The sequence below is a fragment of the Sitophilus oryzae genome, unplaced genomic scaffold, assembly GCF_002938485.1.
Source record: "Sitophilus oryzae breed Bouriz unplaced genomic scaffold, Soryzae_2.0 scaffold_682_pilon_pilon, whole genome shotgun sequence".
In the NCBI taxonomy this organism is placed as follows: Eukaryota; Metazoa; Arthropoda; class Insecta; order Coleoptera; family Curculionidae; genus Sitophilus; species Sitophilus oryzae.
In genome coordinates this window covers 1,203,799-1,217,021 of record NW_022147287.1, presented here as the reverse complement: position 1 = coordinate 1,217,021, position 13,223 = coordinate 1,203,799, and the positions used below count along the sequence as shown (strand labels likewise).

Sequence of the window (13,223 nt, the reverse complement as noted above, 5' to 3'; positions counted from 1 at the left end):
TATCTGAGTACTCTGCTGAAAATAACTTAAAGTTAAATATTAATAAATGTTCTTTGATGTGCTTTTGTTCTGCGCGTCGTTACGAATCTGTTTCATCACAGCTAAAGGTCAACTTGAATGGTACATCCCTAAATTGTGTTAAGCTATATAAAAATCTAGGCGTCGTCTTTGACGTGGACATGCGGTTTAAAAGTCATATAGCAAATATTCTGAAAAAATCTTATTGTGTCTTAAAATCGTTATATATGAATAAATATCTCTAAATTTTAAAATCCGAAAAAATTATGTGAGTCTCTTATATTTCCTATAATTGCGTATTGCGTTGTTTCATTTTATAACTGCTTAGATAAAAATTCCAAAAATCGACTGCAAAAACTACAAAATTCATGTTGTAGGTTTGTATTTGGCTTGCGGAAGTACGACCATATTTCTGAAAAAATAAATATACTACAATGGCTCAAAATAGATAACATGTATAAGTATCAGACATGTAATTTTACACAAAAAATTATTTCCACAAAGACACCCTCATATTTATTTGACAGATTTATATTTCGCAGTGATGTAAACAGAACCTTGCGATATCCAAATAAACTTGAGTTTCCTGTTTACAGCTCCTCTATCTTTCGCCGCTCCTATCTATATAATGCAATTTTATTGTTTAATAATATCGAAAATAATGTTAAGAAAATGTCTCTAAGCACTTTTCGGAAAAAGCTTTAAAGAGGTTTACATGAGCCAACAGATTTGACGTCTCCCTGATCCAGATCACTTTTTTATCAGTTTTGTTTTTTATTGTCATAATATATGATTTTTTTGTTAAATTATTTTATTTTTTTATAAATATTTCTTTGTTTTTCTGGTTATTTTCTGTCTGATTTACTAATTGTTGTAGTGCAGGTGGTGCTAACTGTAATTGTATATTTATTTTTTTTTCTTTGAACAGGTTAAGTAGAGTAGCCATAGGCTAGACTTTGCCTGAAGAAGGAGTATGTATTTTGTTACTTTTCCTTTAATAAAGCCATTTATTATTATTATAACTATGTTAAAACTGACTGCTAGTTTGCTAATCTGTTCAAAATAACAGATTTTTGGCTCTAAACGTAATGTGAAATCTACTTATATAATAGAATAAACTGTCTCACACACACACTGACAGCCACTTGCATCAACATTTTTTTAAGGGACCGTTAGGTTAAGGGTGTTTTAAGTACCATTTTAACACTGATTGATGACCTGTACGTCACGTCAAATAAATGGCACCTTTAAATTTAATTGTCCTTTAGTTAATGGACACTTAAAAAAAGTCTGTGAAAGTGACTGTAAGTGAAGGATATATGTACATATAAATGCACAGCTTAAACCTCTGGGTCTAGAGACTCGAAATTTTGCAAAAAGGTTTCTTATACAAAGTAGGCGAGCAATAAAAAAAAATTATAAAACTTGAATTTTAAGGGGTTGTAACCACCCTTTCAATATTGAAATATTTTTTATTTAAGAAACCACTGGTTTCGCGACAAAATGCTTGAACACGTATTTTTATTTTTGTTTTTGACATGCGAAGATATTTTTTTCCACAACGATTGTCCCATAGGGGGTGAATACAACCCCCTTTTCATCAAGCTGAAACCAATGGGAGTAAAAAGCTGAATTATGGCTTACGTATAGATTGTTAGGTGCAGAGGTTCAATAAGTAGGCATTTTTCGAAACCCAAATTTTAAGGGATGAACAACCCCTTAAATATTTTTTATTTAAAAAAACTATTGATTTTGGTGAAAAGCGATAGAAAATACGCGTTCAACCATTTTTCTGCAAAATTAACCATTTTTTAAATAAAACATATTTTAGGGGTTATATCACCCCTTAAAATTCATATGTAATGAAAATGAAAAACATAAGAACAATTTGCAAGAAATACATGTTTAAAGATGAAAACTACTAAGTATTTTCTTCTAATAATTAATATTACCTCTGTTTCGAACTTTGCAATTTTTTACCACCCTGTTTAGCATAAAAGTGTATAATAAACATTTTCTTAGTAAATATGACTCACTTTTAATGTAAATTCTAGCTTCGAAAAGAAATAGTAAGTTTATGCTACAAAAATCATTTTGGCCACGAATTTGGAAAAAATCCCCTCTGTGCGGCTCCTAGTCTAATTAACCTTGTAAAATTTGTTAGGTTTAGGTAAAAATGTTTGAAAAAGCAATATAAACTCACTTCGAAATATTTCGAGGGCTTTCATGATTCGATAACATTCGTATACCGGGTGCGTCTCAAAAGTGGCTAACCCCTAACTTTTTTATTTTTTCAGATAAAAAAACGAAATTTGGTATGTTAGTAGATGACATAAATTAGGATTGATAATTTGAAGAGACATGAATTCCACGTTGAATAATATACTGCTACTTTAATATATAGGGTGTTCCATTACAAAAAATACAACTTTGATGTGTTACTTTATTTGGAGACACCCTGTATAACTATATATTTTTATAAAATGCTTTGGATTAACCTACACGTGCTCCAAAATTTTATTTCGATATAAACTACCGTTCTTCCTGGAGCCTCTGCGTCGTATGAGAAGCGCCACCCTGTATATATACAACATATTTTATACAAATGTTGCTATTTAAGAAAATCAGTTAGTCGTTTATTATCGAATACCAGGGTACAAAGTATACCCAAACCGATAATATTATTTTTCAGTTAAATATTCACTCACGCAACAAATCTATTAAAATAGAACGTTGGAAATTAACGTGTTTACAGACGCGCCGTCATTTGCAGGAAGTAAATTGGCCGTTGCTCTCATCTTAATCTGTACTTACTGCATATATATCGAGATTATCAAATAGAACAGATTAGCATGCCTCGCTTGTTATACTATCTCTGCCGTAATACATTGAAAAACACTTCTAACCTACTGGCAAGTCTACTTTCAAATCGAGCCGAGGAAAAATCAGTGTACAGGGTGGGCGAATTTTGATGCATTAAGAGGGAATTCTGATTACTAAGAATATACAGGGTGGCCCGAACTGTATTCCGGAAACTTCAGAAGCATATTCTGCAGATAAATATTAGTAGTGGGAACTATCGAATGAATACTATCGAAACATTCGATAGTTGCAATTCATTCGAATAATTCGATAGCTAGTAAGAAAACATTCGTTGAAAACTATTCGAATAAAAATTATAGAATAGATGCGTCATCTGCTTTGAAATATTGTATTCTAGTAATTCGGCAGCAAAAACCATTCATTTATAAAATTCATTCATTTATGAAATTCATTTATTCGTCAAGATCGAATATAATAAAATATTAACTGAATTTTAGTTGTCGCCCGGCGACGTAGACGTTCTTTCGGAGAAGCCCGGTCGGTGGCAATGCTATGAAAGAAGCCGGCATCTTTGATTTTTTGCGGACTCCGATAAAGATAAGGACACATTTTTTTTATTGAGGTGCTAGTATTTACACAGAAAATACATTATGAAGGGCGCTGTTGCCATATATTGGTATTAGTTGATATTAGCAAGGAAAATTATTGTTTGGCTTTAGTTAGTTAGGGATAGTATCTCTATATATTTTGCATTTTTTTTATTAATATTCTGTTGTTACACTGCAATAATACTTGTTATTTTGGATGTAGGAAAATTATTTTTAATGTTTTTAAGCAAAGACTGGTTTAATAAATAATAATAACAGTAATAATTTGTTATACCTATTAACAAAAATTAAAATAATTTAATATAAACATTTTTTTTAGGTAGTAGCAAAATATAAACAACAAATTAGATGTCAAAATTATTTATATTAGATCCTATTTATAAATAATATAATCTCTAAATTTTTTGTGGCAACGTTGGTTGATTAAATAATAATAATTACAGAACTAATTTGTTATATTAACAAAAAATTTTAAAATCATGAAATATAAACATTTATTAATTTTCTAAGCATGCAGTGTATTGGAAGGAAAATATAAATAAAAAATTAGAAATCAAAATTATTTATATTAGGTACTTAATATTACTATTTAAAATTTACTTTAAAATATAAATGAAATATTTCTTCGCAAAAAACTAATGTAAGAGAATTAGCATAAACAAAATACAAACATCGCTAACTTTTTTTTTTAAATTGGCACGTGTAAAATGTTCAATTAAATTTTCTCACCCCATAGTTTCAGTTCGATAACCATTTACTTAACCACATTACTTAAATATGATTATTAAGTTCAACTAATTTATATTATTAAAACATCTAAAATACAAATATGTATTTTTAAAATTCAAAAAGTTCATCTCGTCTCTCTTAAAAATTGCGACTTCTCAAAATTTCCCATTAAAAAATAAACCATATACCATATAAAATTAAATAATTGAAAGATCGGGCTACGGAAAATCACACAAATTTTCGGAAAAATTTTTACCATCTGCACACGCACGCAATGGTCAATTAAAACAAACTACTATTTTAGTATTTTAAATATTTTAATAAACGCAAAAATAGCAGAGTATTTGTACGGCGAAGTTATAAAAATTTGGAAGAACTAATAATGCACTGACGCACACAAAAATCAAACGAATACTAAATTTCATTTATCCAAAGCATTCGATAGTGGCTCAACGATAACCATTTAGTCGCAGGGCGAAGTTGTCACATATGCTTTAGTATACAAATGATTGAATGATTTTATTCGAATAAAACCATTCGATAGTTGAAATCATTCATTTAGTAACCATTCGATAGTCTAATTCATTCGATAGTTCCCATCGCTAATAAATATAAGTAAAAAAGTTCGTATAAATGTATATCCTAAAATACTTAGTTTCGGAGATACAGGGTGTAGAAGTTTCATTTTTATTTCGATTTTTTCCAAATAATTTCTAAAACAACGTCAATATTTAGATGATAATTGATGTCTGGGAGTTTTTTGACATGAGAAATTTGATTTTGATGTCAATATGACTCCTATTTGTAGGGGGCCCCTTCTACATGTGTTTTAACTATTTTATTTGGTAATAAGTTTTCGTTCATACCTGTATAAAACTGCTGGTTGAAAAACATACATTTCCGTGATTTTTTACGTAAAAAATGTATCTTGGTAAAAATCGCTACAAGCAACCGGTCTCAAGATAATTAGAATGGAAATAATCAGTACGTCATTATTGACAAAAAATAAACATAATATGTTGAGTAGATAGTTATTTGACTGTAATTATAAATTTGGGAACTTTATTTTTTTAAATGAATCACAAATTTGTCTTCGAAAAAATGAGGATAAAACAGTTTCTGTTGAACTTTTGGCAAGAACATTTCAATTTTATGATTTCAGTATAATAACTATTTAGTCAACATGTTTAATTTATGCCAATGACGACAGGTACCTATTGATAATTTCGTTAATATTGATATTTAGCCGAAACGTTTTTGTTAAACCAAAAAAATAATGAAAAACCAAATGAAAACTTAATCAGCGTATTTCCCGAACCTAAATCCCAAGAAAATCAAAAATTTTAGAATAATTTTACATTATAAAATGACAGCGATGTTTATTTCATAGCCATCGCTGACGCATTTTTTTCTATGATATTATATTATTTGCAAATATAATTTTTCGAACATTGGTACTTGCAAAATATATGTACATATAAATTTTGTGAATGCAAATAATAATACATCACTATTAGTATATATTGAATGTTTTTTGTTAAATTAGATCGATTTTCAAACCCCAAAATTTAAAATATATTTTACATTTTACCCATTATCTTATGTACCTATTCATTATTTGTATATTGTAAAACATTTGCTGCATTTATATGGTTCATAGTTTATTTGCCAAAGTATTTATTATTATAAATAGGTTATATTATATTTATTAACTGTATATTATGTATATTTCATGTAAACTATATCATTTTTAAAATACAAACCAAAAATACGAGGAATAATTATGTTTTCCATGTATTCTACAACATATTTATTAATCCGTATCTAATTAGCGTGACGTCATAAATTTCGTTCCGAGGCGGTTCTATTAGAGACGGCATTGGTTTGATATTTAGAAATGTCAAAAGCTGATGACATTTTACTTTTGACAATTATGCCATTTCGTGTTGATTTTTGCAAGAAGAGGAAGAACTGTCCCTTGTTTTATTATTTTCCTTTTCTATTTCACGAAAGTAAAAAGAGTTACCTATCTTATTCGTTCAGGCACTCTACTATCAGTAACTTTTTGATAGATGGATTTTATATTTGCCATGTTGGTAAAAAATAACTGTCAAAATTCAAAGTTATTCATTTTATAGACTATAACTTGTATTATAATTTATTATTCAGGCTAATAAAACTTTTTAGATGAGTTCACAACTACAGTAGTTTAACGCACCGACTTTGCTGGCGGAGACATAACTGGGGCTATTTCGGTTATAACGATTTTTTTAAAGGTACATAATTATAATTTTAGAAGATCTTAATAAAAAAATTAAGCACTAGTTGATTAAAACAAGTATGAAGAAAAAAACCTCAATATTTGACATTTTTATTATTTTATCAAACTGTTCCTTATTTTACCGATATTTTTCAGAATCCGATCCTTACCGTAGCTTACTAGACTGGTAAACATGGTTTTACAATGGAATACAGACAATAATAATTATTTTGTAAAAAAATTCTGTCCGAAAACTTTTGATTTTTCTCCAAATTAAATATCAAATTTTGACAAGCTTTTTTGTTTAATTTTCAATAACTGACATAGACTGGGCCGACTGAAACTGTCATCGATTGTCATTACAAAGACCACCGTGAAGTTGTTTGTTTTTTCGATTATAATATACGGTATTTGCTACACAACTAAAGTAAGCAGCATGTAACTAAACAACGCTTGGCTAATACAACACCCAGTATATGGTTAGGTATATTTTTTCTACGTCGGACACTTACAGAATCTGGTTCACTGGCGTCTTGATTTAGTGCCTCTCTTGTTTGATTCGATTCGACTATCGAGGCTTGTGCTCCATCGACTTTTTGCGTTGAATTCTCCGGCTTAGCTTCGAGGCTTAGTGCATTGGTACTGCTGCTCACGCTGTACTCCACTGAAGTTTTTTGGGATGTCGTGGTTTCGCATAGGCTCATCTAGAGATAAAAAAATAAAAGTAAATATAGAAGTGAGATAAAACATATATTAATTTTTGTATTTGGTTCATTTTCATTTTCATGCATCAAACATATTGTGTAAATTTTGTTATACAGGGTGGTTCGAACGGTATTCCGGAAACTTCGGTAGCATATTCTGCATATAAAAATAAGTAAAAAAGTTCATATAAATGTATGTACTAAAATGCTTAGTTTCGGAGATACAGGGTGTAGAAGTTTAATTTTTATTTCGATTTTTTCCAAATAGTTTCTAAAACAACGTCAATATTTAGATGAAAATTGATGTCTGGGAGTTTTTTGACATGAGAAATTTGATTTTGATGTCAATATGACTCCTATTTGTAGGGGGCGCCTTCTACATGTGTTTTAACTATTTTATATGGTAATAAGTTTTCGTTCATACCTGTATAAAACTACTGGTTGAAAAAATATATATTTCCGTGATCTTTTACGTAAAAAATGTCTCTTAGTAAAAATCGCTACAAGCAACCGGTCTCAAGATAATTGAGACAGGTTGATTATTTGATTATTGAAATTATATTATTTGATTCGTTGTTTATTTCCATTCTCACTAGTAGATATAAAAAGCATTTTCGGTAAACTCTGTCTCTAATAGTTTCTGAAAAATAAAATTGATTTCTTTAAAAGGTGCTTATTAAATTTATATCTCCGAAACTAAAGTTCCAAGAAAAGTCGTAATACATATATCTACAAATTCATTTACCCACTTCATTTAACCACTTTTAACAAATTGCTGCAACTTTTTTGCTATGGAAAAGTTTGTATTTTAATGAAAACATTTCCAAAGCACCTTTTTACGTAGAATTTAATGGTTTAAGTATATATTTTTTTAAATTAATTATTTAAGAATTATCAACAGAAAATTTAATTTTTTTTATGGGACACCCTGTATATTTTTAATTTATTGAAAAGAATTTAAAATTACCTTTCCAAAATATAACACACTTGATATTTTCCTCTTCGAGATATTAGAGTATATAAAAATTTGCCCGCTTTAAATAAGTAGGCTTTGAACTTCACCGGCTGTAATGCAAAAAAATTCTAGCTGTGAGCATCAATTAAAACGAAAATGATATTTGCTATGAGAGATGCAGAATTTTATAACAATTTAAAATATATTTAACCAACATCAGCACATTTAAACTATATCTAATAACAATAAAAATAAACAGCAAACCAAGACATGAGATTTTGCTTCAGGTTTTCGACATATCGACCGTCTTCTGTTATGGACAGACGGGGCAGTTTTTGAGCATTTCTTGCGGAATTCGTTAACTCAGTAGGGGTTGAAAAATACTCTCTCATAACTGCTAAGTATTTCTAATTCTTGTCTAGATTATACGGAAGAATAAGGAACCTTTATTCTTCGGCAAATATATCCATAGGATTATATCCATAAGCACTAAGTCAGGCGGTCTCGACGGCCAACGGCTGGGATCTTGGTTAGCTATTCAATTATTCTTGAAATTGGCTGCAAAAATTTGTTGATAACTTCAGCGTTCAGAAGCGGTGCGTCGTCTTGCTGGAAAATATGTTTTCGAGTTCCATTAAGAGCATATCATCAATAAGGGGTCCAAAGCCTACTAGTTAAAAGTGGCGAACTTTTAAAAATTCTGTATTTCGAAGGGGATTATAATTAAATATCAAGTATGCTATATTTTTGGAAAGGTAATTTTAAATTCTTTTCAGTTAATTAAAAATATACAAGGTGTCCCAAATAAAAAATCAATTTTTCTGTTGATATCTCTTAAATTATTAATTTTAAAAAAATCATACTTAAACCATTAAATTCTACGTAAAAAGGTGCTTTGAAAATGTTTTCATAGAAATACAAAATTTTCCATAGCAAAAAAGTTACAGCGATTTATTAAAAATGCTCATTTTTGAAAAACAACCCGGAACTCCGAAACGGTAACAGATATTGATGTGCGGTTTTCACCATGTTTTTGATGAAAATTGAACTCCAGACACCGATATTAGTTTTCGTCTATTTCCTATAGAAAAGGGTGTTTCCATTTAAAAGCGCCGAATTTTACCCACCCTGTACAACTTTACTTTCTAAATGGAGTATTACATCTGAATATTTTAATTTTTAAACAAATATAAGTTTCGGTGTCATTTAATAATTAGTAAGACACACTTAAATTGTAATTATGTATACACATGAAATTTTGACATTTGAGAGTGGTTTAAAAGTTTTTGAAGTAAATCGAATTATTTAAAGAAATATAAAATTACATTTCTTGTTTTCCTAAAACTAACATAAAATAGATCTCTTAAAAAATCATTTTAAATTTAATATATTATCTAAATTACATATGTACCTTAATACCTACCTCAATGTTCAAACAAAGTACCGTCACAGTAACCGCTAGACAACGCCATCTGAAACAAGAAGAAGAACAAATTGCATTAAAGATACAAAAAGATGAATGCACTAGGAAATACTGTAACGTACAATCAACATAATGGTATGATATTGAGTGTTAAGGAATCTTTTAGTATAACCAAATAAAACAAACAACTAAATATAAACATTTTCGGAAGAATGTAATGTGTACGGAAATGAAAATCAGAAAGAACAAAATATCTATATATTTGCTGTACAGAGTTTTAAACTCAAAATACCATATGATCCAAAAAAAGAGGATGTCGAAATAAAATAATTACTTATTATACAGGTTGGTCCGAACTGTATTCCGGAAACTTCTGCATCATATTCTACAGATAAAAATAAGTAAAAAAGTTTGTATAAATATATGTCCTAAAATGTTTATTTTCGGAGATACAGGGTGTAGAAGGTTTATTGTTATTTCGATTTTTTTCAAATAATTTAAGTAAGTATTAAAAAGTAGGGTAGTTGGATGAAAATTTATGTCTGGGAGTTCTTTGACATGAGAAATTTGATTTAGATGTTAATTTTACTCCTACTTGTAGAGGGCCCCATTTACATATTTTTTAACTGGTTTAAAAAGTAATAGCTTTTCGGGAGTCCCTGTAAAACCTACTGATTAAAAAAATATACATTTACGACGTTTTTTACATAAAAAGGTCTCTTGGTAAAAATCGCTAGGAGGAATGGTTCCCAAGATATTTTGAATCGAAATTATCAATACCTGTCAAAATTGACATGAATCTGAATCGTTATTAGACTGAAATCATTAATTTGAAATGTTTTTGTACCAAAAGTTTAGCAAAAACTGTTTTATCATCATTTTTACGAAGAAAAATTTATGATTAATTTAAAAAATAAAAAGTTCCCAAATTTATCGTTTCAGTCAAATAACTATCTCTACTCAACTTGTTTATTTTTTCTCAGAAATGACATGTATTGACTAATTCCATTCTAAACATCTTGAGAACGGTTGCTCGTAGCGATTTTTACAAAGAGACATTTTTTAAATAAAAAATCACGGAAATGTATATTTTTTACCCGGTAGTTTTATACAAGTACGGGCGTCTATTAATTAAACTATAGCCGTTGTTAAACTACAAAAAATATGTCTACTCTTTAACTTGCGAATATTAATATAATACAAATTAATGAAATATAATTTAAGGTTTCTTGCCCATGCGACTGTTGATGTCTCCAATATTTTATCACCGTAATAAGAAGATTGTTGTAAAGAAACATATTCTGAGCATGCCTAAAAGTAAAAAAATGTGAAATATATACTCTTCTCTTCTCAGCCATTACTCATCCACTGCAGAATGTAGACCTCTCTCAGTTTCTTCCACTCGTTTCGATTCTGTGCTCTCCTCATCCAGTTCTTACCGGCTACGGTTTGGATATCATCAGTCCATCTTTTAGGAGGTCGGCCGACTGGGTGTTTTGCTCGGCGTGGCCTCCAGCAAAGAAGTCTTTTTGCCCATCTTTCCTCGGACTGTCTGGCCAAGTGTCCTGCCCAAGACCATTTAGAGTTAGCTATCCTCTCCACGATGTCCGTTATCCTCGTCTGTCGGCGAATGTCTTCATTTCTAATGTGGTCGCGAAGACTGATACCCATCATGGCTCTTTCCATAGCTCTTTGGCTCACTCGCAACCTGTTCACACTTCGTGCCGTCATCGTCATAGTCTCCAAACCATAGGTCATGACAGGCAAGACGCATTTGTTGTAAACGTCTCTTTTTAGGCTATTTGGGATTTTGCTTTTGAATATAAAGTTAAGTGTACCAAAAGCTGCCCATCCGAGTTTGATCCTTCTAGAAATTTCGGTTGTTTGATTTTCCTTGCCGAGTTTTATGGCATGACCTAGATATATATACTCTTTAACGTTCTCAATCCTTTGTCCATTAACATTAACTTGCTCTTCATTTTCATTTAGGGTTTTAGTTTTAGACAAATTCATTTTTAAACCTGTGAAGTGGTGAAGTTGTTCGAGCATTGTTTGAAGTTCTTCCAACGATGAGGCCAGGACAACGACATCATCAGCGAAGCGCAAGTGGTTAAGCATCCCACCATCTACCTTAATACCCTTCTTGTCCCAGTTCAGCTTCTTAAATACGTCCTCCAGGGCCAGTGTAAAAAGTTTGGGGGAAATAGTATCTCCCTGTCGGACTCCTCTTTCCATTTTAATTTTATTTGTGATATTTATGTCATCCAGTTTGATAGTCATTGTAGCTGATTTGTAAATAGATGATATTATGCCCGAGTATCTGTAGTCTATTCTGGCATTTTGTAGGGCATCGAGGATGGCGTCTAGCTCTATAGAGTCGAAAGCCTTCTCATAATCCACAAAGGCGACAAAATACTATTATAGTATAATATTTCTGTTGATAAATTATATAGGTTTGGAAATGAATTATATAATATATAGATTATCATACCAAATAAACTTTTAGTTAATTGCTTAAGCTTGACTGACACAGCGTTGCCTACTTTTACATATTTTCTTCTTATGAAAGTATTTTTTTCGTATCCGTGGAACACAATACAACTAAATCTATTGTGTGAACTAAAATTCACTTACTATGAGAAAAATATAATGTGAGTCTTTTTCATCATTGTAATTAATTGTTAATTATTATAAAATTATATAGATATGTGTCTATATGATAATCTATTGCATAATCTAGAATTTATAACAAAATCATTCTGTTAAACTACTGTTCTGGCCAAGTTATGATTAAAGCCGCAAATCATTGATATGCGGTGATTTTAAAAATTGTAATTGGTATTAATTACTAATATCAACTAATAAAAATTTAAATAAGACGTATATACATCCGGCTATACTCCATCCGATGTACATATTAATTAACAGTAATTACATTGTTGAAGCAAGGTGAATTACAATAAAAAAAATTAGAATTAACAAAGGAAACGAGTGACTACATTGAGAAAATAAAGGAACGAATTAATACTAAAGCCTAATAGATATTATTATTAGGCCCCCCTTGCTTTTTTAAGCATTAACATTTTTTAAATTAAATAATTTAAAGATTGTGAGTTATTGTCCTTTTAGCCTCCTTCAAAGGTTTGCTTTGATGATATTATTATTATATATTATAAGTTTTTTCACAGCTGTCTCAGGTAAAAATTAAGCCGATTCATTAGAATCGGCTTTACCATTAGGTAAAAAGCACCTAATTAACCTAATGGTTTACCTTTACTTACCTTAGCCTTAATTTACCTAATGGTAAATTAGCCTTTACCATTAGGTAAAGGCTAAAATAATTTATGCTAGCCTGTTTGTTAATCAAATAGTTAGGCAGTACTCAAATATTTAGTTAAATGTTTAGAATAATTGAATAGTTTTTCACGAAAAGATAAATTTTGTAGCTCATCATACAGTCTCAGGTGTTTTGTTTTAATAATTACTAACTTTAAACGGCAATAACTTGTTTAATTTAAATGGAACACGCTGTATATTTTACGTAAATCAGATGCACAATTTAATTGTCTAGTAAATTGTATTATAGCATTTTTTACCTATCTCTTCAAGTTTTCGTAGAAAATACATTTTCTTATAATTTAGACCTCATTTTAGACCACTGTACCTATGGAATATTGACATTTTAGATTTTTTTAAAGCAACA

The 13,223-nt window shown here is 29.9% G+C and overlaps 1 protein-coding gene across 1 annotated transcript in view; it reads right to left on the bottom strand.

The window, feature by feature from the left end:
• The window catches only part of LOC115888025, an 85,204-nt gene extending 75,645 nt beyond the window's left edge, over nt 1–9,559 (bottom strand). Inside the window, exons 1-2 of the mRNA XM_030907594.1 lie at nt 9,521–9,559; nt 6,951–7,142 (exon numbers count right to left, since the gene is read on the bottom strand). Coding sequence (XP_030763454.1) covers nt 6,951–7,142 — 192 coding nt within the window. The 5' untranslated portion in view covers nt 9,521–9,559. The remainder of the gene's footprint in view (nt 1–6,950; nt 7,143–9,520) is intronic.
• Between the last annotated feature and the right edge of the window lie 3,664 nt (nt 9,560–13,223).